This window comes from Centruroides sculpturatus, unplaced genomic scaffold, assembly GCF_000671375.1.
Source record: "Centruroides sculpturatus isolate CEXI.00-Female unplaced genomic scaffold, Cexi_2.0 scaffold1169, whole genome shotgun sequence".
NCBI classification, from domain to species: Eukaryota; Metazoa; Arthropoda; class Arachnida; order Scorpiones; family Buthidae; genus Centruroides; species Centruroides sculpturatus.
The window spans coordinates 178,615-200,456 of record NW_019385538.1 but is presented as its reverse complement, the minus strand read 5'-3'; the positions used below and the strand labels follow the sequence as shown (position 1 = coordinate 200,456).

Below are 21,842 nucleotides of genomic sequence, written 5' to 3'. Positions count from 1 at the left end.
TATACGATGACCTGGACACAAATATGTGAAACAGATGGTAGACAACACACTACCGTCAAGTGGTGGCATCTGTTGCCAAAAATTTTCATTAAAACCGATTTTTATTAGGGTAACGACCAGTCGTTACCCTGGTCCCCTAAAGGTATTGTTGTATATAAAGATATTAAATATTAAAACTTGTCCATAACGAAATCTGAATAAATTGAAAAGCTGATCAGAGGAGAAAAGTTGCTGAATAGACAATATTTTGTGTTAAATTTAACACGGAATATTGTGTATTCAGCAACTTTCGAAGAAAGATTTCGAATTTGTTGTTAAATTTAACAACGCAACAGATCTTTTCAACACAAAACTGTAAAACTTATGAATAAATCCTGATTTGAAATCTTGTATATGAAATCGGTTTTATCTACCAACGTTACCGTGTATCATGCAAATCTGTATTCTGTGAACGAGTTTGAATCATTTAAGAATAACGAATGTCACATGATGATGAACATAAGAGAATAACTTTTTACTATAATATTCCCCAGAAAGATAGGTTGACATTATTACTACTCTTCAGCAGTTTCAAGAGTGAAAAACTAGTTTGTTTGGTTCTTTGGTTTCTTCGCTGTTATAATAATTCATTTGTCTAATGTCCGAAAACTCGTAATATACAATTATTCAGCACAAGTTCAATCAACATCAGGCAACAGGTTCTATCTTAAAAACTATAAAAATCCACTTAAATACTTAATGTCACACTTAATCAATAGATTAAGTGTGACATTAAGTATTAATTCTGTTTTCGACTTTTCCAAAATCGACTACGGGCGATTGAAAAACTCCAGAAATATTTTAATTATCCGATTTATAGATAAACACTTAATCTGTCACACTTAATCAATAGATTAAGTGTGACATTTATAGATAAACACTTAATCAATAGATTAAGTGTTTATCTATAAATCGGATAATTAAAATATTTCTGGAGTTTTTCAATCGCCCGTAGTCGATTTTGGAAAAGTCGAAAACAGAATTAATACTTAATGTCACACTTAATCTATTGATTAAGTGTGACATTAAGTATTTAAGTGGATTTTTATAGTTTTTAAGATAGAACCTGTTGCCTGATGTTGATTGAACTTGTGCTGAATAATTGTATATTACGAGTTTTCGGACATTAGACAAATGAATTATTATAACAGCGAAGAAACCAAAGAACCAAACAAACTAGTTTTTCACTCTTGAAACTGCTGAAGAGTAGTAATAATGTCAACCTATCTTTCGGGGAATATTATAGTAAAAAGTTATTCTCGTATGTTCATCATCATGTGACATTCGTTATTCTTAAATGATTCAAACTCGTTCACAGAATACAGATTTGCATGATACACGGTAACGTTGGTAGATAAAACCGATTTCATATACAAGATTTCAAATCAGGATTTATTCATAAGTTTTACAGTTTTGTGTTGAAAAGATCTGTTGCGTTGTTAAATTTAACAACAAATTCGAAATCTTTCTTCGAAAGTTGCTGAATACACAATATTCCGTGTTAAATTTAACACAAAATATTGTCTATTCAGCAACTTTTCTCCTCTGATCAGCTTTTCAATTTATTCAGATTTCGTTATGGACAAGTTTTAATATTTAATATCTTTATATACAACAATATTAATAATTATATGTAAATATCTTCGACTTATTTCTGAATTAGTATTGCTATAATAAAATATGAAAAGAATAATTTCAAAATTGTTCCTTACCTGTATCCTTTTTAACGAAACCAAAACTTCTGCAACAAAACTCACTGCTTGAGAAAAAAAAAACAACAATCTGACAGGCGATATACATTGAAAAAGTCATTGTAACGAATATAATTTCGGCATTTAGTTGTCCTCCATTTAAAAAGAATGCGAGATATGCAAGAAGAATGAATAATTTTGACATAGGATATGACAATATGCACGATATTCCGCTTGCATATAAAAACTTTCGAATTTTTTTCATTTCTTTCCTGCAAATACAAACAATTAAAAATATTAAGTGTAGAACTTAAAATGTAATTATTTATAACTCAACACATTATCATGTCAAATTACAATAAAACCTGTGTAAACCGGTTTCAGATCGTGTCAAATATTTTCTCCAGTTTGGAATGTTTATGATCTGAACAGGATTATTTTTTAAAACAAAAACACGATTCTGTAAAAGTTTTATGCAGATTTTAATATTTTTCCTTGCACTTACACTCTGATTTTTTCTATTAGTGCGGCGTATGGCAATTCCCAGGTGTACATCTTGATTAACATCATATCAGCAATCATCTCGTTCAACAGATTCAATCTTTTGTCTCCCAATACAGCTGCTTGTAATCTGTTATGAAATTATATATATAAATATATACTCTTATGAAATGATATAAAATTGAATACTAAACATATATTTTATATGTAAAGACAATGTTTCATTTAACCTTTTAGTTTCTTGTTTCGGGAAAAAAGTCGCTTGGAAAATTACCTTGTCATTAAATAATAAAGAAAAAATGTTTATTTTAATTTAAAAAAAGTTTTAAACAGTTTTTGTGTTCGCGCCTTGGATGGTTCCTAAATGGAGTCTTTCCATTATGACAGCCAACTTTACAGGGGCATCCCATCCCTGCGATAGCAGCTTCTCCGTATAAGTTCGTTGTGTGGTGGGAAGCTGCCATTCGTGAGTAAAGTAGATAAAAAATAATTGAAAAAATAAACATGACAAAACATTTAATAAAAATAAATTTAATGAGATAAAAGATATATAAAAATAATATATAAAAGATACAATGATAAAAATACGAAAATTGAATCATAAAAATACAATATAAGATAAAAAAGACAATATACTACGAAAAAGATAAAATGTATATAAAATATTGAAATTTTTTAGATAAAAATAAAATTATTATCTGAAAAAAATCTGTTTTATCTGTCTTACATTGCTTGACCCACAATACCACTACCCCCCTGGAGTTTGTTATAAAAAGAGAAATATAGTATATTGTAAACAAAGACATTTCACACCCTGAGGCTATAGAGGGGTGCAGTTCGTTTAGTACCGAAGACAATATATTACTTTACATTATAAAATTTTGAAATAAAACTATTGATTTATTTTTATTTTACGGTTTTTCCGAAAATGAAACATATAAATATTATTGTATATTTGTGTTTTATAGATAAAATTAGATCAAATGGTTTTAGATAAAAATAAAATAAAAAATAGTAACTACAAGAATATATTCAACAATCTGTACAAAACAATCGATATATAAAGAAAAGAAAAAATTACTCTAGACAATCCTGTTAATTTATGTTTTCTTCTGGGATTTGACAATTGCACGCAGAAGTGTCAAAGAACTTTTATTATAAAAGCTTTTTTATATGAATATTTTTACACAAATACAAAAATTTCTTTATATCACAGTAATACTTATTCTATAATAGTTTATACCCTTATATGTTGACATAAAAAGCTTTACAATAAGCTCCCACAAAAAATCAAAATAATGTATAATACGCCATTTTATAAAATAAATTTATAAAAAATTTTATTATAAATCTTCATTTATTTTATAATGTATTATTTAGAAACTTATTATTTTTCATGTAACACAATATTCACAAAGAGACACTCCATACAAGCTTCAATACAGATACACAGCTGGACGACCTTGAAAACAGCTGATTGTAAACTTTCGCGGGTTGTTCCCAACAACAGCCTGAGGGGAAGTAGGTTTTCTACACACGTCTGAACTAGTTACTGCAAATACTCGATTGTATTACGTTATTTTCTGATAATTTTTCTTTATTTTCTTGTTATTACTTATATTATATGCTAATATTAACTTCATTAACCTAACATTGTTTTTTTGTGTTTTACAGAAAAAACTCCCACAAAAAATTAAAAAAACATTTAATACACCAAATTATGAATTAGATTTCTAAAAAAATTTAACGTATAACTTAATTTCCTTTATTGCATATTATTTAAAAACGAATTTTCTCTCAAATCAAAAAAACTTGCGACGGATCACGTGACACGTGCAGCTTTTCTGTGTAGTTAGCGTAATGTCCTTGAGAACAGCTGTTTATAGCCAATAGCGGGATATTCTCATACAAATCGCAGGGAAAGACCGGTTTCTAGACAGATGTGCATCAGTTACCGTAAACATTCAAATACATCACGAAATTTTCGATCATCTATACTTTTTCAATAGGTGGGAACCGCAAAAATTGTCCAAAATATAAACTTTCATTGGGTGTAAAATTTTAAAATTTTGTGATGTTATAGACAACATCCAATAGAATACAAAATAAGCTTTTCCCGAGTAATATCGTGCATAGAACGTTTATGAGAGAGTTTTTTATTGTTGCCCGAGTATACTTGGGCGAAGAACTACGCAAGCGCTCGTCATGCCCGAGTTAACTCGGGCTAAGAACTTAAAGCGTTAAGCTAACTTTATTTTTCTAGCACTGAGTATTTAAAAGTTTTGTTAATGCTATTTCAACAACTTTTTATACTTAACTCTTATGAAAAAAACCAAGCACGATTTGTAAATTCTTAGATAAAAAGCGAATGTGTAAGCTTCATTACATGAATTTTTATGTATAATTTCGGTGTTATAACCGAATATCGAAACATGAATACAGTACACAATGATTCCGTTCGAAACATACAAATCTAATTATAAGTAGAAACAGGTGTTTTATAGTGTTTTTTCATAATTTAATTACGAACATGACAGTAAAATTCCAAAATAGCCACTTTATTCGCTATGTCCGAAAGGAGTCATTTCGATGATGGTCAAAGATGGCTGGCAAGCCTTGGTAGGCAAGAATCCAGTCAAGCTATTGAAAACGCTGCTTCATTTTTTCAGTCCACCATTCTGTAATTTCATTTGTGTTCCCAATTCCAATTTACTGGAATAGTAAGCAGAAGGCCGGCAAGAGTCTCTCTCGAGTTATAACAACTTCCGAGGAGTGCTACTTAGTATTATCAGTAAGTTGCAACAGGGAGGCAACACACCTGTATTACGTGCAAGCCTGGTTGCATCTACAGGAAGGCCTAAAACTGTGACTACTGTAATGAGAGATTGCATGCACATGATTTTTATGTGCGAAGCCCAAATATTTCTGTTTTATTAATTTTCAGACAGAGAGGAGCGGTTTACACTTGCTTCAGGAACAGTCACTTCAAGTATACACGATTAGAAAATGTTCTGTTGAACAATGAGTCATCATTTGCATTACAGTAATCAACGAACTTTTGTAAGAAACCGACTAATTCACAGAATCAATCGATGAACATTGTTCATTGTCATTCTTTTTCTGTTGTTTGCGTCCTTATGTGGGATGCGATTTGCTTAGATAGATATATTGGTCTTTACGTTTCCCGCTGTGGCACTGCGATAGGCCAAAGTTATCGGAGTGAAATCCTTTACCCCTCGTTCGACCTCATGCGAATGCAATTAGTTCTGAATTTCTTCTTATGTACAACAATAAGTGGCCATACAAAACTGGTAGAATAACTTACGCGATTACCTAATAACAGAGAGAATTCAACTAATGCAGTGACCAGCGTATTTTCCAATTTCTAAACTTTTATATCACATATAACAGCGATTCCCAACCTGTGGTACGCGTACCCCTAGGGGTACGCGATACGTAGTTAAGGGGTACAGAAAATAGTTAGTTATTATGGAGAAAAAATAATATATTATGTATCACAAACAATAGCATTAAAAAATTATTATGTAAATATGTTCCTTGCAACAATCACAAATTTATTATACATTTTTTCATTTAGTTTTTTTTTCTTTAATTTAAATTTACAATATGTAGAATTATCAATACGGGTACAGGTAACCCCCATATAACACGGCACTTCTATAGCACGAATTCGCTCTAACACGGTTCGAGAATTGGTACCATCCCCCGTATAACACGGTACTTTTATAGCACGGATTCACTCTAACACAGTTCGAGAAATGGGTAAAACCCTCGTACAACATGAAATGTAATAAATTTTTACATACTTAAGTATGTAAATTTTCTCTTCTCGCCTTCTGTCGATACACGTGGTTCATTCGTGACACGTGGTTCACACGTGATACACGATACATTCATTGTTTGTAAGTTACGCGAAAAGTGTAAATGCTTAAAAGATTTATTAATTTTCAAAATGTATACTATATGTGCCACTATTTAGTTTTTTTTCCTATTATTTACAGTTTATACTGAGTAAAACTAACTTTCTTCTTTTTTTCAATCGCGTAGTTAAATTTTCAAAAATCTCTTATCGTCCATTTCATGGCATACCCTACTAAATTGCAATCAAAAACGCAAAAAACTGCATGTAAAATAGCATAAAGCCGAGTTTTTCCCGATAATGCTTAACACTCTGCCTCTCTTCTGCACAAAAATTTCCAAAAACTTTTATTAGGATGAATTTGCATGGCGTAGCCTACCGAAACGCAGTTAAAATTTAAAAAAATGCATCTAAAAGAGTACAGTGGAAGCTGAGTTTTTTAAAATAAGCCTTAATTTTCTCCTTCTCCCCCACGAAAAATAATTTCGAAAAATCCCTTCTTATTGTACATTCTCGTGACCTATACTGTATTACAAATTTAAACTTTCAACTCCTAACCGTAGGATCTGAGCTTATTATTATTATGTTCTGTTTAGTGAGTTATACTCGGTTGGCACGCTGTGTACAATCCCGGACCAGAGTTAGGGAATAAAAACCAAACATATCTAAAATTAAATAAGTGTGTCACTGTCTGTATTCAAGAATTTCCTAACAATATGGCATATATTCGATATAATTACCTTCTGTAGTGTGCTGTAATTCTATTCAAATGTAATGTTCCCAGACTCTTGCGTAGTGTATGTGATATCACGCCCATAGAAGAGAGAACAACAGGTACAATAAGCACCCTATCCACATCCATCTTCAACAGACGCGTTTCCTGGGTAACTTCTGTATACTTGCTAATTATTTGAGTAAATGTGTTTTGCATATTTTGAGTGTTTGGAATGGATATGTATATAATGTATGTGATTTATTGTGTTTGTTAAAATTACTGCTTCATGTAACTGTAATGTTTCTTGTCTTTTTAGACAAACTCTCGCAGTAATTGTATTTGTATGTAGTGAAGGTTAAGTATGTCAATCATGCCACGTCCGCCATTTTAAGTAGAAGAGTTAATCTTTCTGTGGCAGATGCTTAGTAAGTGTTGTTCTTGTTTTCCTTTGGAGTTGCTCAAGATCTATGTGAGTCCAATGTATAACTTTAAAAGAATAAATGAGTACTGGGATGACATATGTGTTTATTGCTTTACCTGTGTGTTTTGCATTAAACTTTGTTCTGAGGATAGCATTTCACCTACTTTGGTATTCTTTAATTAATCTTCTCTTTATTTGTGTATGTTCTGTTAGTTTGGCCTGTTAGAATCTTTAATACTTGTAAAACTCGAACTCTTCCATGGATTCAATAATGTCCTCATTTCCAAGTGCAAAATCTTCTTTTTTCAAAACTTCTTTTTCGATGTGAAGTGTTTTGCATTTGTTCAAGCCAAACTTCATTTGTATTTCCTTCGTGTATGAATGTGTGATTTGTAGGAGTGGATTAAATTTTGTTTTTGTGTGGATGCATAAATTTTTATGTCATCCATGTACATGAGATGTGAAAGTGTAAACTGTGTTCTTTTTCATGTCTGATATTGTAGCCATATTGCGTGTTGTTTCACATGTTGGATAATGGGTTCAGGGCTAGGCAAAACCAGATAAGACTCAAGGAATCGCCTTGAAAAATTTCTCGCCTAATGAATATTTCGTTTGTTTGTCTGGAAGTGTTACTAACCCTGAGATGTAGTGTTTTTCTTCAATGCTGCATAATGTTTGTATAGAATACAATGAATGATGGATGTATTTTGTACATGTGTGAAATATGTAGCAGCCAACTGTGTGAAACGCTGTTGTGTGCTTTTCTATAGTCTATATAAGCCATGTGTATGTTTTCTGTGTTGTTTGTGTGCTTGCCGAAGAATGACTGAATCTATGAGTAACTGTTCTTTGCATCCCCTGTGATTTCTACGGCAACCTTTTTGTTGTTCTGTAAGAATGTCATGTTCTTCAACATGTTTGTATATGTTGCTTGTAATGCAGGATGTCAATAATTTGTAGAATGTTGGAAGACATGTAATTGGTCTGTATTGTGTGGGTCTGTGGTCAGAGCCGTGCCGTGCTATGATGCAGAGATGCGGCCGCATCAGGCGACACTGTGAGGGGGCGGCATAAAAAACATTTAAGAGGTAGAATTTCAAAGACTTGTATCATAATTAGAAAATCAACCGCACGGCCCTAATAAGATACACGAAATAATCAGAATTATAGCCTATATCAGACTAATAATTTATATAAGGGGCGGCATTTCGAAGACTAGAATCATACTTAGAAAATCTACGGCACGGCCCTGTCTGTGGTTTTGTTGTTTTTAAGTTTCATGTAGGTGATGCCTTGAGTAAGAAATTTCGGCATGTCTTGTGGATTGATGATGATGTTTGTTAGATGTTTGGCTAGTTCCTGGTGCAGTGATGTAAACTTTTTGTACCAGAAATTGTGAATGTTGTCTACACCAGGTGTCTTCCAGTTGTGTGTTCTGTTAACAGCGTACCGGATGTCGTGTATGTTTATTTCAGCACAGGGTATAGTTGGTATGATGTGCAGGTTTCTGTTCTCCTCCTCGATCCAGCCTGCATCAGCATTGTGTTTAACAGCATTGGACCAAAAATAAGACCAATAACTTGTGAGTTCTTCTGTTGGCGTGCCTCTGTGCTGTGTATTAGTGTTTGTTTTGGTACTGATTCGTCTGTAGAAAAGTTTTTCATTGTTGGTGAATAATTTATTTTCTTGTTTTCGTAGTGTACATGTTTTATATCGTTTGAGTCTATGTGCTTTCGCTGCAAGTTTCTATTTTAGTGCATTATTCTGTAATGTGTGTTGTGATGTTTACATTTTGTGTGTTGTGATTTTTTTGAAAATGTTTTGAGTTGTTTTTTTAATTTGGGTGTTATATTGTTTTTAGTGTATTGTGTCAGCCTGCCTAATTGTTGTCTAATGTCATTTATTTGTGTTTCTATTCTTCTCTGCTTGGCAGGCTTGTGATAGAATTGTGTTTTGTGTGTATCTGTCTGCGATTGTATTTTCATTCCGTGGTGTTTTACTGCTGTGTATGCCCCAGCATAAACTAATGTATGAATGTATGAGAGTGTAGAAATTGAATGAATGTAGTTTAGTAGTAAGTGAGTGTTTACATAATTTAGTGTTTTTGCTACTACCTTTGACATGTTGATTTTCGGTATTCGTGGTTTTTCTGTGGGATCTGTGCCTGTGTATTTAGTGAGTGTTTCCTGAAATATAAGTGAAAGCGTATTAACTAATTCTATGTCTATGTTATCAGTGATGGATGGGGAAGTGCTTGTAGTATCATTACTGGTAGTTGTTGTATGTGTGCTATTATCAATGCTTGTTGCTGGATCATGCTGACAGGTTACGTAATCTTCGTTAATGTTAAATGTTTCTGTCTTTTGATGTATTTGCTCAGCAACCTGTTGTTTGATAAGTTCAAGTGTTGTTTGTGGGATAAGGTTGATGTGTATAATTGTTCTTTTCTAATCAACAACGCTTTGTTCGGTGACAGTGAGGTGAGGATATTGTTGTGTGAATCTATGGTGTAGTTGTTGTCTGCATGCTGTCATGTTTGTTTCAAGTCTTGCTATGGTGTAGTAAGTATGGATGATAAAATCGTTCATTTCTGTTGTGCATTTCATCCGTTGGCATGGTTTTCCAGCCTTTGTGGTCTGTGGATGCATTGCCACAGAAACATCAAGAGTAGGTTGATTCCTCAAATCTGTTGACAGCATTGCAGTAGCCATGCTTGGGCCTGCGCGGCTTTTGCCACCAGTAACCAAGGAAGACTGTCGCCTATTTTTCAAACGTGGGCCTCTGCCTAACCCACGAATGCAGACCTTGTTAAACCAAGCGAAGTCAGAGCCGGTATCACACTTTGATCTGCTTACTACCATGATAAATATCTTCACAGAGTATGGGCATGGTCACTATTCGCTTTATTTCTCCCCATAGACCTTACTAGCAAGTGTGTCCCTACCAGGAGCTTGTGCTCACGCCTATATTGCTCTATAGTTCAGTAAAATTACTGGGCTCTCCCACCACGACCAGTTGGTGACCAAGGAAGAGATAAATTATTATTATTATTATTATTATTATTATTATTATCAACCCATCACGATTATATATATAGATGATAAATATTTTGTATTATTTGTTTTATTATAATCGATGTAACGTTGGTTAGTAATTAATCAATGTATATATTATTTTATTTCTTATGTTTTTTATACAAGACATAAAGTTTGTCATTCAACACAATTTCGTAAATAAATAAATTTCAATTGTGATATTAATGTTATTAAAAATAAAGTTTAAACCCCAATTTAAAGATTTTTAATCTAACAAAAAGTAGTACCCCATTAAACTTCGATAAGCGCTAGGCCTTGAAAAACCTAGACCCTACCCTGCTGATGATGAAACGGTGTTTGATTATATCACGTTTAGAAAGAACAGAAATCCTATACGAACGTTATTTAACATATTATTGCATCAAATGAACATCCGCCATGATTCACGTGCGTATAATATTTACTTTCCAAACATGCTTTATGTTAAATTTCACACAAATTACACACGCTCCAAAATGAAAAGCATGTTTCTAAATATAGTTTTGCGCTTATACAAACAACTATTTAAATTAATGTTTAATGTTTTTATCTTCTGGTTAATATGTGGAACGTTTTAATCATAATATATTCATTATGGATTCCGTCAGGCCCATAAAGGCGTGTCTACATATGTTGGCCCTCATCTAGCATTTGTGTATCATACATACTAAAAATTTCTTGGGTCTGCTCGATGTATTCGAGCCCTGACATCCCAGATCATTCTGCTAACATATTGGTTATCTTACCATTTCTGATGTCAGTTAATGTAGCATAGATTTCGATAAGGTAGGCCTATATAAAATTTTATTCATGTTAAATACATCAATTTTATCTTAATTAATGATTACTAAATAATGAATGATTTCTTTATTCTTTTACAAACAATTCACAATTATATAATTTAAAATAATAGTTACCTCAATTTTGAATATAGTTTACTCAAAGCAACTTGTATAGGAAAATAGAGAAATATGACCAAGAATCCAATTAGAATAGTCCATCCATAATACTTCCACAACATGGCTATCGAAGTAATGATGAAGAAAGGCGATGTAAATAAAACTGGAAGGCTGATAACTTTCTGTAATAAATGAAGTGTTTCATTTATACCGATAAATAACTATTAACTCGATTAAACTTAATATAAATTTAAGAATAATTATTTCGGACATCATAAAGTATTGTATATTATGGACATATTAAATATAAACGAACTACTTTTGTGATGTGGCGTGATTCCCGGCCGATCAATTAGCCATTAGCAGCCGTAACGTTACGCAAATCTGTGATACCCAAGCCATAGTTTTATGCAAATCATACCGTGTGGCGTGATTGTCTGCTGACCAATAAGTGGCTGTACTTTCAAAAAGCCAACGGCCACTTTCAGGCATCTGTCGATGACCGTTACGAGTAAAAAAAAAACTTTGCTAGGTCTTAATTTCGGGGGGAGGCCTTATGTTTAGCAATCCAGCAAAACCTATGCTAGGTCTTACTTTCAGAGGATGTCTTATTTTCGGGGAAACACGGTACGTGTATTAAATTAATAACATTTCAGACATTGTTATAAATATTTTTATCTATTTCGTTTTTAAAAATGTTCGAACCGTTTTAAATTCGAATTTGTTATTGCATATTGGTTCGATTATAGAAAGATTGTAAACGTTCCAGAAAATTGATCAAATTGAAAACAGTTCGTTCGATTCTCGGCAATTCTCGTTATTCTCGGCGGCAGGTATTATAAAACAATTTCTATGGTTGTTGAAATACTGAATATAAATGGGGTTTGCTTGCAAAATCCTCGCGGGTAACAGCTAGTATATAAATAGTCTGCTAATTTATTCTTTAATTCTCTTGCTTCAGTAGAGTACATATTGCTTGCTATCTGTGTGCAACTTCTCGCATGATCAGCCGTTGCACTCCACTTTCCTGAGATAAAGTTGCTATGTTCATCTTTTGAATCACAATTTCTAGCATTAACGTAACAAGCCGACTCTCTTATAAAAAAACCGTGCAAGATGCAAGCTGCCAATACCATCTTTCTCGTGTGATCTTCACTCGTGTGAAGTACGGACGTTCTAACGTTCTTCACTCGTGTGAAGTACGTTAATGGTCGTTTGAAGATGCGAAAACGAGAACTTAAATGCCAAAAGCATTTTCCATTACTCGACGAGCACGACATGTCTATAGTTATAGACTCGTTGTGATCGCCTAATAGCAGAACGTCTAGGATATGGTGACATTAAATTTCTTGATAGTGGGAAAGCTTTATCACCAATAAAATAAAAAGGCAACATAAATTCGGAATTTGGAAAGTAATCATCATTAGGCAAGTTTAGTCCGCAGGTTTTTATCATTTGGCCAAAGCGTACTTTTTTAAATATTCCTCCATCGCTCTCACTTCCATAGTATCCATAGTCTATATACACTATGGCCTTTATAAAAATTTGTAATTGGTATCTGCCACTGCTAGCAACACATTACTAAACATTCCTTTGTAACTTCCTATACTTCCACTATTTTGGGGACAAATTATCAATACGTGTTTTACATTAATGTTCCCGCAGCAGTGTGGTAATTGCTAAGCTTTTAAAAAATTTTCTGCAATAGCTTTTCATTAATTTGGTGTTGCTGGAAATTGCATGCACTTTGATTTTATCTGAATCCAAACAGAATGGCAGGTTTCTTGAACAATTTTGCTATTACTTCTCGTCCAACTCAAAAGGCAAATGACAAGCTTTGCCTTTATGTTTTTCTTGATGCTAAATATCTGGAAAAATACATGATAACATGAACGTTTTAAAGCAATTAAAACAAATTAAGCTACTCAGTCATTAGCTCCTGATCTTATACAATGTGCCTTAAATTTATTACCCAGCGTTCTCTTGCCGAAATTGCTTCTCTGAAACGTGTGTTTTGCTCGCTTATATGATTTCCTACTCGTTATAATAACACTTCAAAGAGATCAGTTGTCATTCGTAAGAAACTGTCAACAAAGTTCACGTTACTACTAATCAAAACTTTTATGCATTAATAGATTTTGGGATAATCTTGATTTATTAGTAACTCATAATAATATTCCTGGGACCGTATTCTGGTCATCGTCTCTCGTCTGTCGTCTCTCACAAGCCAATGGCTGATTGGCTAATCATTTGTTTACGTCTCGAGAGATCATCGCGTCTCTCTAAACACGATTCTGGACAACTTTTTCTTCTCTCGTTTATCAGAGACGAGTGGATAGTTGTATTTCGACCGGCCTATCGTCTTTCGCCTCGATTTCGTTATATCCAATGTAGACGACTGAATGCTACTCGTGCTATGCGATCCCATTACGAAACTTTCTCTATCTCGGGAAAGAATATTTCGAGAGAGAAAATGCTTCCGATTTTTTTCCAGTGCCTACTCGGAAACGTCACTGATTACATTTTTTTAAAAATTATCTTACATCAATTACTGAACTATCGAATATGATGTTAATCTTACTTAGAAAGTTAAGGAGAAATTAGATGGTAATATTTCGAAAAATATCTAAGTACGCACGCTTTTCTAATTTAGGTTATAATTTTTATTTGTTAAGAGACAAATTGATATTACAATCTGTAAAAACGTTATAAAACAAAAAACAAATTCGTCGAAATTACGTGCTTTATTTGAGCAACTGCTTTCCTTGTCACGTGATCTATGATTACGTACTCCGCATTTTCGAAAATTTTACAATTTTATTGGTTAAAATTCTATACCGTGTTGAGCGCGCAGATAATCCGAACATGTATAATCAACCGAATAGAATCGTGACGTCAACAACAAAGACGCGAGCGTTACGAACGACCAGATTCGCCACTATGTATGAGAGACGAATTTCGTCTCTCGCTTTGACGTCATTCGTCGATGAAAGAAGAGACGAGAGATAAGTGACCAGAATACGGCCCCAGGTCTCGAAAACGAAGTTCAAGCATAAGTGTGTTATGATAATCTAATGAACTTCTATTCTGAAACAAAGGTCTCACCCAAAAACGATGCTTGCGTCGGTTTAGTTTCACCTGTGCAGCAAGCAACAAAAATTCTCTGGCAAAAAGCTGAAACATTATATCAGCTTGTATCTGATTTAGTTAAAATATTTGATGCACTCTGACAGTTATGAAGAATCAAGCTACAATGCTTAAGTTTCCACCAATTCACGTGCGAAGTAATATTTACTTTTGACACTTGGAACAGTACCGAAAAACATCGCTAACCGAACCCCCACCGAAACCCAACCGAAAACGCTCACGTGATTAAAACTTTTTAAGGCGAGGGTTTTTTACGCTAGTGGAGTCTCGGCCCCAACTATTTTTACGTATTTAGAACAAAAAGCTGTGTTCATGTAAACCAGTGTTTTTCAACGGGGGCGATATCGCCCCCATGTGGGCATTTTTCCATGTTGAGGGGGCGATTAGGAACAATTTATATTTTGGGAGGCGAAAAACAATTTTCTGGGCGATATAGTAATATATTATATTAAGAAAAATTAGATATTTTATTCGTTATATCGTACAATAATAAAACAAAAAACATTATACTAGTCACTAGTCTATTCAATGAAGTACGAATTTGGCATTAGCATTGACCCTCGGCATCGGAATTTTGTAGTGAAGCGGGCGATACTACGTAACGGTTTTACTGAAGGAGGCGATACTACATTGAAGGGGGCGACGATTCCTTAGAGGTTGATAAACACTGATGTAAACGAACTGATTTTTACTTTTCATAGAAATGGGCCAATCATTTCAATAAATTGTAAAACGATTAAAAATTCATAAGTATACAGTGTAGAGAATTGTTCCAAATTATCAAAAAACTAGTAAAATTTATATAAAAAATAAACTGGATGGCCAAGAACTGTAATAAAAACAGATCACATTGACCTTCGTAACATTATTTTTAAAAATCGAGGTGCATCATTCGCTGAGTTAGTGAACGAATAGAATAAAGTTACTAGAAAGGAAGTAACAAATGAAACTAGTAGTCAACTGTAGAAACTTCGCTACAGCTTATATCAGGTAAGAAAATGATACTACTTTTTAATAACAATAGAGTCGTGTTGTTTACGTAGATAAAGGCGAAAACCTCTTCTCACAAAAACACAAATAAAAGAGCGATTTAATTAATTAATAGTGCCGAAGAGCACAAATGCCGGATACAACAACAGTGAAAGCAGGTTATTTATAATGATCACGCAAAGTTTCGAGTCTGCATTAGAAGCAATTAGAAAAATTAAAGTGATCAGAAAAAGAAAAGAGGCATTGAATTATGACTGTGTATTGCGCAGTATAGAAGTCACAGCAAGCAATAGTGTTGGGTTGCGTGTCAGCGAAGATGTGAGAAATTTTCCTTTTAATTAACAAAGGGGATCAATAAATGCAGCGAAATACTTAAAATTCTTGACGAAAACCTGCTACCATCATTAAAAATTTACTATATCACGGACTGTTATTCTCTAGCAGTATAGTACAGTTGCCAAACTTCTAAAACCGTCGACTCTTGGCTGGCTTAAAGTAATATGAAAACATTGAACATGGGCATTTTAATGTTTTCATATTAGCAACTCTGACTTTTCCCTATAGAGAATATGTGATGTAAAAATAAAAACGTGTTAAGAAAAGTCCTCAAGAAAATGTGGAAGGTTTAATCAAAAAGTCAAGTAACTTTGGTGTGAAATCACACTAAATGAGGGCAGGAACTTGTTGACACAATGAACGATCGTATGAAGGCCGTTGTATAAGTCAATTGTAAAAATATTTAGTTATAATCAAAGTTTAGCGATATAAACTAATCATAAGCATAAAAAATTTTTCTCATCAATATTACTGAACATATATTAAATCGTCTTTTAAAATGACTTTTTGTCCAAAAAGTTTTCGTCGAGTTTATATAATACACCGGCGAAATATGTGAATTTACGTGGTATACATTAATCAAATAGATTTAGAAAATTGTCTTTAACTTACATTTTGGAATTTGCCGACGTCGTTTGCTAAAAGATTTACCATTTGCCCCACGTTCGATCTTTCCAGAGACGAAGAACTTAACCTAATTGCCTGCAAATTAAAATTTTATGTAAAATAAATATTTTTAGAAAATTATATCATGATTAAATAAAAAAAATACGAGAATAATATTTCGCAAAGTTCTCAAACAATCTAATTGATTAAATTTTCTAACAAAATATACTTTCTAAATTATAAATCATCATCAACTTCCTTTGGTACTTTGCAGTTAAACTCTTTCAAGTTTATTTTATAAACCTAATAGCAATACTCAGGATATGATAATCCATAGTACTCTTTCAATAATAATTATTAATTAAATAAAAAATTGCCATGACCTCATCGATGGCCATTGCTTTAAAAGAGTTGTCAGCAGCTGAACAGGGGTGTTATCCAAACTGCATCCAACAAAATTCGACCGAGTCTTGGTAATCGATGCGGCATGAATAAATGTCATACTACAGCTATTCACTTATGTGCAGGTGATTCATTTGAAAGAATTTCTAAATCGAACAGAAGTCACCTAAAATGTTTTACATATTAGCAAGATAAACTTGGCATAGCAATAAATATAAGTTTAATGATTTATTCTCAAGACATATATAAATTTAACTCTTTCCGCTCTGTGGCCACTAAGAAAGTTTCTTTTAGCAAGCTTATAATGGGTTCGGCCAGTTCGGGTGGTGATGGACGGGACTCGACATATCCGGACGGACCACCTCCGAAAAATTCCTGGGGACTTTTCGACCCGTTCGGATACGAACCCGTATCCCTCAGAGCGGTAGCTGCCACCTTCATCGGTCGGCCTCCAAGATGTATATATAGATATAGAAAGAAACACTGTATATACATTTATACAGATTGTAAAACTATGAATAAATGCTATTTTAAGATAATAAAAACAATTCCTCAAAATGATATTTTAAACCAAATTTCGAAAAACGCAACTAATTTTGTATTTAATTTGCCTTCTTTCTAAAACCAAATCTGTCTTTACGTTTGAGATGGAATTAAATATTACATTTCAATTCTACAGGCTTATTCAAAGCTGTTAAACATTCGATAATGTAAGATAGTTTTATTACAGGTTTTTGCATAAAAGTCAAATTCTGTTAAGACAAATTGTAACATTTTTTGTTTTTACTCCTATAAGAAATTTGCTTACTTTTGTGAGAAATCAGACTCTCTTTTGAGAATTTTAAATGCTAAATTCGTATAAAAATGTTTCTTCTTTCATCGTTTTTTCTCTTAATTCTCTCGTTTTCACCCCTTTGCCCGGCCAATAAACCTTTGAAATGACGCAATATACTGAGAGGTCGAAAAGTCGGCTCCCTCCTATACTGACGAAGTCGTCCTAGAACTACCCTCTCCCCAAGAGATCGTTAGATCCTAAGATATCTGCGGTGTTCAAGTAAATATCCAATTAGCAACAACAGACATATTTTATTGTATAGAAGAACAGACATATTTTATTGTATAGAACGAAAAGGTCACCTACAAGGATAGACCGTACGGTGAGAAACTATATCACGTTACCGAGGATGACCAGTCACTACCCCAGGAGATGACGACTTTAATGCTAAGTGGTCAAGAGATGACGATATTATGACCATAACTTCGTCACCCAGGACGGGGGAGACAGTGCTAAATCTGGAGAAATGTGAAATTCAAGTTAACAACGCACGCTGCAAAGACAATTACGTCAGAAAAATCCCAGATATTTCCCACGCTAATCGGGTATAAAAGGGGATCGCTCCCGCACCTCCGGGTGTTCGTCGGGAAGAAGCTCCAGGACCGAAACTTCACTTTTTTCTCTCGGTTTTAAGTTAGAACTTAGAAAATTATCGGATAGAGGACCTACGGCGGTCCCACCGACAGGAAAGACGGACATCGGCCTTCTAATATTGACGCGACGCGGATGTATTATTATCATCATTATTGCTATTTCCTTCTTGTTGGAATTTAGAATATACTCGCATGTATCTCTATTATTTGTTAAAAGTTAAATTTGTTATTCTAAATTTAATACTGTATTGTGTCATCTTAGAGTACTGCTGACACCTCGTCACGATTTCACTACCCCTCCCACTCAATTACCCAACACCATCTCTGACAACGAAGCCGATAATTGGGGAGAAGCTAACCGCTTTAACCCCCCTCGGTTCACACTTATTTTTATTACTACTACAACTTTTCCTGCTGCGCCGAATAAGTCTTCTATAGAGCCAAAACATAGCGCTCACGTAAACAAATTTAGTAATATATCGACAAAAAGTAATTTGCTAATACAGAATTATTGTAGCCACATTTAAAAAACCTTATTGATTACTAAACCTTATTCTTGACAAAATTAATGATTGTATATGGTGTATATAAACTGCGATTTCATTTTTTACAATATATTTCAAATTACTTTACAAAATAAAATTTCAGAACTATCGATTGCTAAAAAGATTCTTTTGTAAGTAGTTTGCATTTGTCTTTAATTTCATCGATCCATTTAAGAAAATAACACTAACGTAAAAAGAATATAAATCTAATGCCTATAACATATTATAATAGCTACTCACCTTTCTATATATAAGAGTGCAGAATGCTATCTTTAACTTCATTCCATATAATTCGTTTATGAACGAACTAATATTATATATACAGAAATATATCACAAGTAGAATAAAAAATCCCGCAAGTGTAGCATAGACGTTGTATTGATTCCGTTCTTCTCTGTTTTCAAAATAATTTATTATTAATCCTACGAAGTACGCTTGGCCTGCAACTAACGCTGTCATCTGCAAACGAACATTAATATCAGTTATTTTAATTATTTTAGAACATTCTTTATGTCTTTCAAATGGGTTGTCGTAATACCTGAATGAGTACAAGTAGAATAATTATTAAGTATTTCCAACCAACAAAACGTAATAAAGCTTTCAGTATGCTCGAATTCTTCTTCTGCAATTCCCGGTTCCATTCTCTGAAAAGAAATTGTAATGAAATTTAAAAATTGAATACAATATTTTAATTAACAGATTATTCTAGAACATTTGTACAACTATAAATCAATGTAATGCTCTTAAATTAATAATACTTATTATTATTATTATTTTGGACATGGAACAGAAATGGAAAGTGCTTTTATGTACGGACAATATAGTCCGTACATAGTCCGTATATAGTCCGTATATTACAGAAGGAAAATAAAATGTTGATACAGTATAACTACGTAATGTTTTATTCTAAGACTGATATGTGAGTAAATATCATGCCTAAACAGATAATCAATTTGCATCAGCGTGTGTTGTTACAGAGTACACAGTAATGTCCGCAGGAAACAGGTGGCGATTAACTTATTAAATTTTGTATAAATTAGTAAAATTTACAATATTTCTTCGTTTTCAAAACCTACATTCTCCTATGTAATTCGCAACAAACTAACGAACTTATAATAGATTTAAAAGCTTTTAAATTTATAATTAACATTTTTCTAATTCATACCTTTTTAATATGTAAAGTAACATATAAATTTCATAGCATTTTAAGCTAATCGGGTATAAAAGGGGATCGCTCCCGCACCTCCGGGTGTTCGTCGGGAAGAAGCTCCAGGACCGAAACTTCACTTTTTTCTCTCGGTTTTAAGTTAGAACTTAGAAAATTATCGGATAGAGGACCTACGGCGGTCCCACCGACAGGAAAGACGGACATCGGCCTTCTAATATTGACGCGACGCGGATGTATTATTATCATCATTATTGCTATTTCCTTCTTGTTGGAATTTAGAATATACTCGCATGTATCTCTATTATTTGTTAAAAGTTAAATTTGTTATTCTAAATTTAATACTGTATTGTGTCATCTTAGAGTACTGCTGACACCTCGTCACGATTTCACTACCCCTCCCACTCAATTACCCAACACCATCTCTGACAACGAAGCCGATAATTGGGGAGAAGCTAACCGCTTTAACCCCCCTCGGTTCACACTTATTTTTATTACTACTACAACTTTTCCTGCTGCGCCGAATAAGTCTTCTATAGAGCCAAAACATAGCGCTCACGTAAACAAATTTAGTAATATATCGACAAAAAGTAATTTGCTAATACAGAATTATTGTAGCCACATTTAAAAAACCTTATTGATTACTAAACCTTATTCTTGACAAAATTAATGATTGTATATGGTGTATATAAACTGCGATTTCATTTTTTACAATATATTTCAAATTACTTTACAAAATAAAATTTCAGAACTATCGATTGCTAAAAAGATTCTTTTGTAAGTAGTTTGCATTTGTCTTTAATTTCATCGATCCATTTAAGAAAATAACACTAACGTAAAAAGAATATAAATCTAATGCCTATAACATATTATAATAGCTACTCACCTTTCTATATATAAGAGTGCAGAATGCTATCTTTAACTTCATTCCATATAATTCGTTTATGAACGAACTAATATTATATATACAGAAATATATCACAAGTAGAATAAAAAATCCCGCAAGTGTAGCATAGACGTTGTATTGATTCCGTTCTTCTCTGTTTTCAAAATAATTTATTATTAATCCTACGAAGTACGCTTGGCCGGCAACTAACGCTGTCATCTGCAAACGAACATTAATATCAGTTATTTTAATTATTTTAGAACATTCTTTATGTCTTTCAAATGGGTTGTCGTAATACCTGAATGAGTACAAGTAGAATAATTATTAAGTATTTCCAACCAACAAAACGTAATAAAGCTTTCAGTATGCTCGAATTCTTCTTCTGCAATTCCCGGTTCCATTCTCTGAAAAGAAATTGTAATGAAATTTAAAAATTGAATACAATATTTTAATTAACAGATTATTCTAGAACATTTGTACAACTATAAATCAATGTAATGCTCTTAAATTAATAATACTTATTATTATTATTATTTTGGACATGGAACAGAAATGGAAAGTGCTTTTATGTACGGACAATATAGTCCGTACATAGTCCGTATATAGTCCGTATATTACAGAAGGAAAATAAAATGTTGATACAGTATAACTACGTAATGTTTTATTCTAAGACTGATATGTGAGTAAATATCATGCCTAAACAGATAATCAATTTGCATCAGCGTGTGTTGTTACAGAGTACACAGTAATGTCCGCAGGAAACAGGTGGCGATTAACTTATTAAATTTTGTATAAATTAGTAAAATTTACAATATTTCTTCGTTTTCAAAACCTACATTCTCCTATGTAATTCGCAACAAACTAACGAACTTATAATAGATTTAAAAGCTTTTAAATTTATAATTAACATTTTTCTAATTCATACCTTTTTAATATGTAAAGTAACATATAGGGGAGATCGGGGCAACTTCGGCATGCGGGGCAAGTTTGTCAAGCGCTTTTTTTAAAAAACAAATTAAAAGGAGACTTTGGTTATAGGTTAGGCAGTTGAGTTTTATTGGTGGCTTGTTGAGTGTAGTGTTTTTATTGTTCTCCAACAAGCGTAGTTGAATTATCA

At 33.0% G+C, this 21,842-nt stretch overlaps 2 protein-coding genes across 2 annotated transcripts in view; both read right to left on the bottom strand.

Moving 5' to 3' along the window:
• Window positions 1-1,484: 1,484 nt before the first annotated feature.
• Window positions 1,485-20,389, bottom strand: LOC111639936 (multidrug resistance-associated protein 4-like). Its single transcript, XM_023385900.1, has 8 exons — window positions 20,253-20,389; window positions 19,213-19,318; window positions 18,915-19,133; window positions 16,306-16,395; window positions 11,239-11,402; window positions 2,236-2,361; window positions 1,752-2,002; window positions 1,485-1,519 (listed from the first exon to the last, which is right to left on the bottom strand). Exons 1-8 carry the CDS (start codon window positions 20,387-20,389, stop codon window positions 1,485-1,487), a joined length of 1,128 nt encoding a protein of 375 aa, XP_023241668.1.
• A 211-nt stretch (window positions 20,390-20,600) lies between these two features.
• LOC111639935 (multidrug resistance-associated protein 4-like) overlaps window positions 20,601-21,842 on the bottom strand; it is a 14,726-nt gene continuing 13,484 nt past the window's right edge. Inside the window, exons 3-5 of the mRNA XM_023385898.1 lie at window positions 21,024-21,129; window positions 20,726-20,944; window positions 20,601-20,669 (exon numbers count right to left, since the gene is read on the bottom strand). Coding sequence (XP_023241666.1) covers window positions 20,601-20,669; window positions 20,726-20,944; window positions 21,024-21,129 — 394 coding nt within the window. The remainder of the gene's footprint in view (window positions 20,670-20,725; window positions 20,945-21,023; window positions 21,130-21,842) is intronic.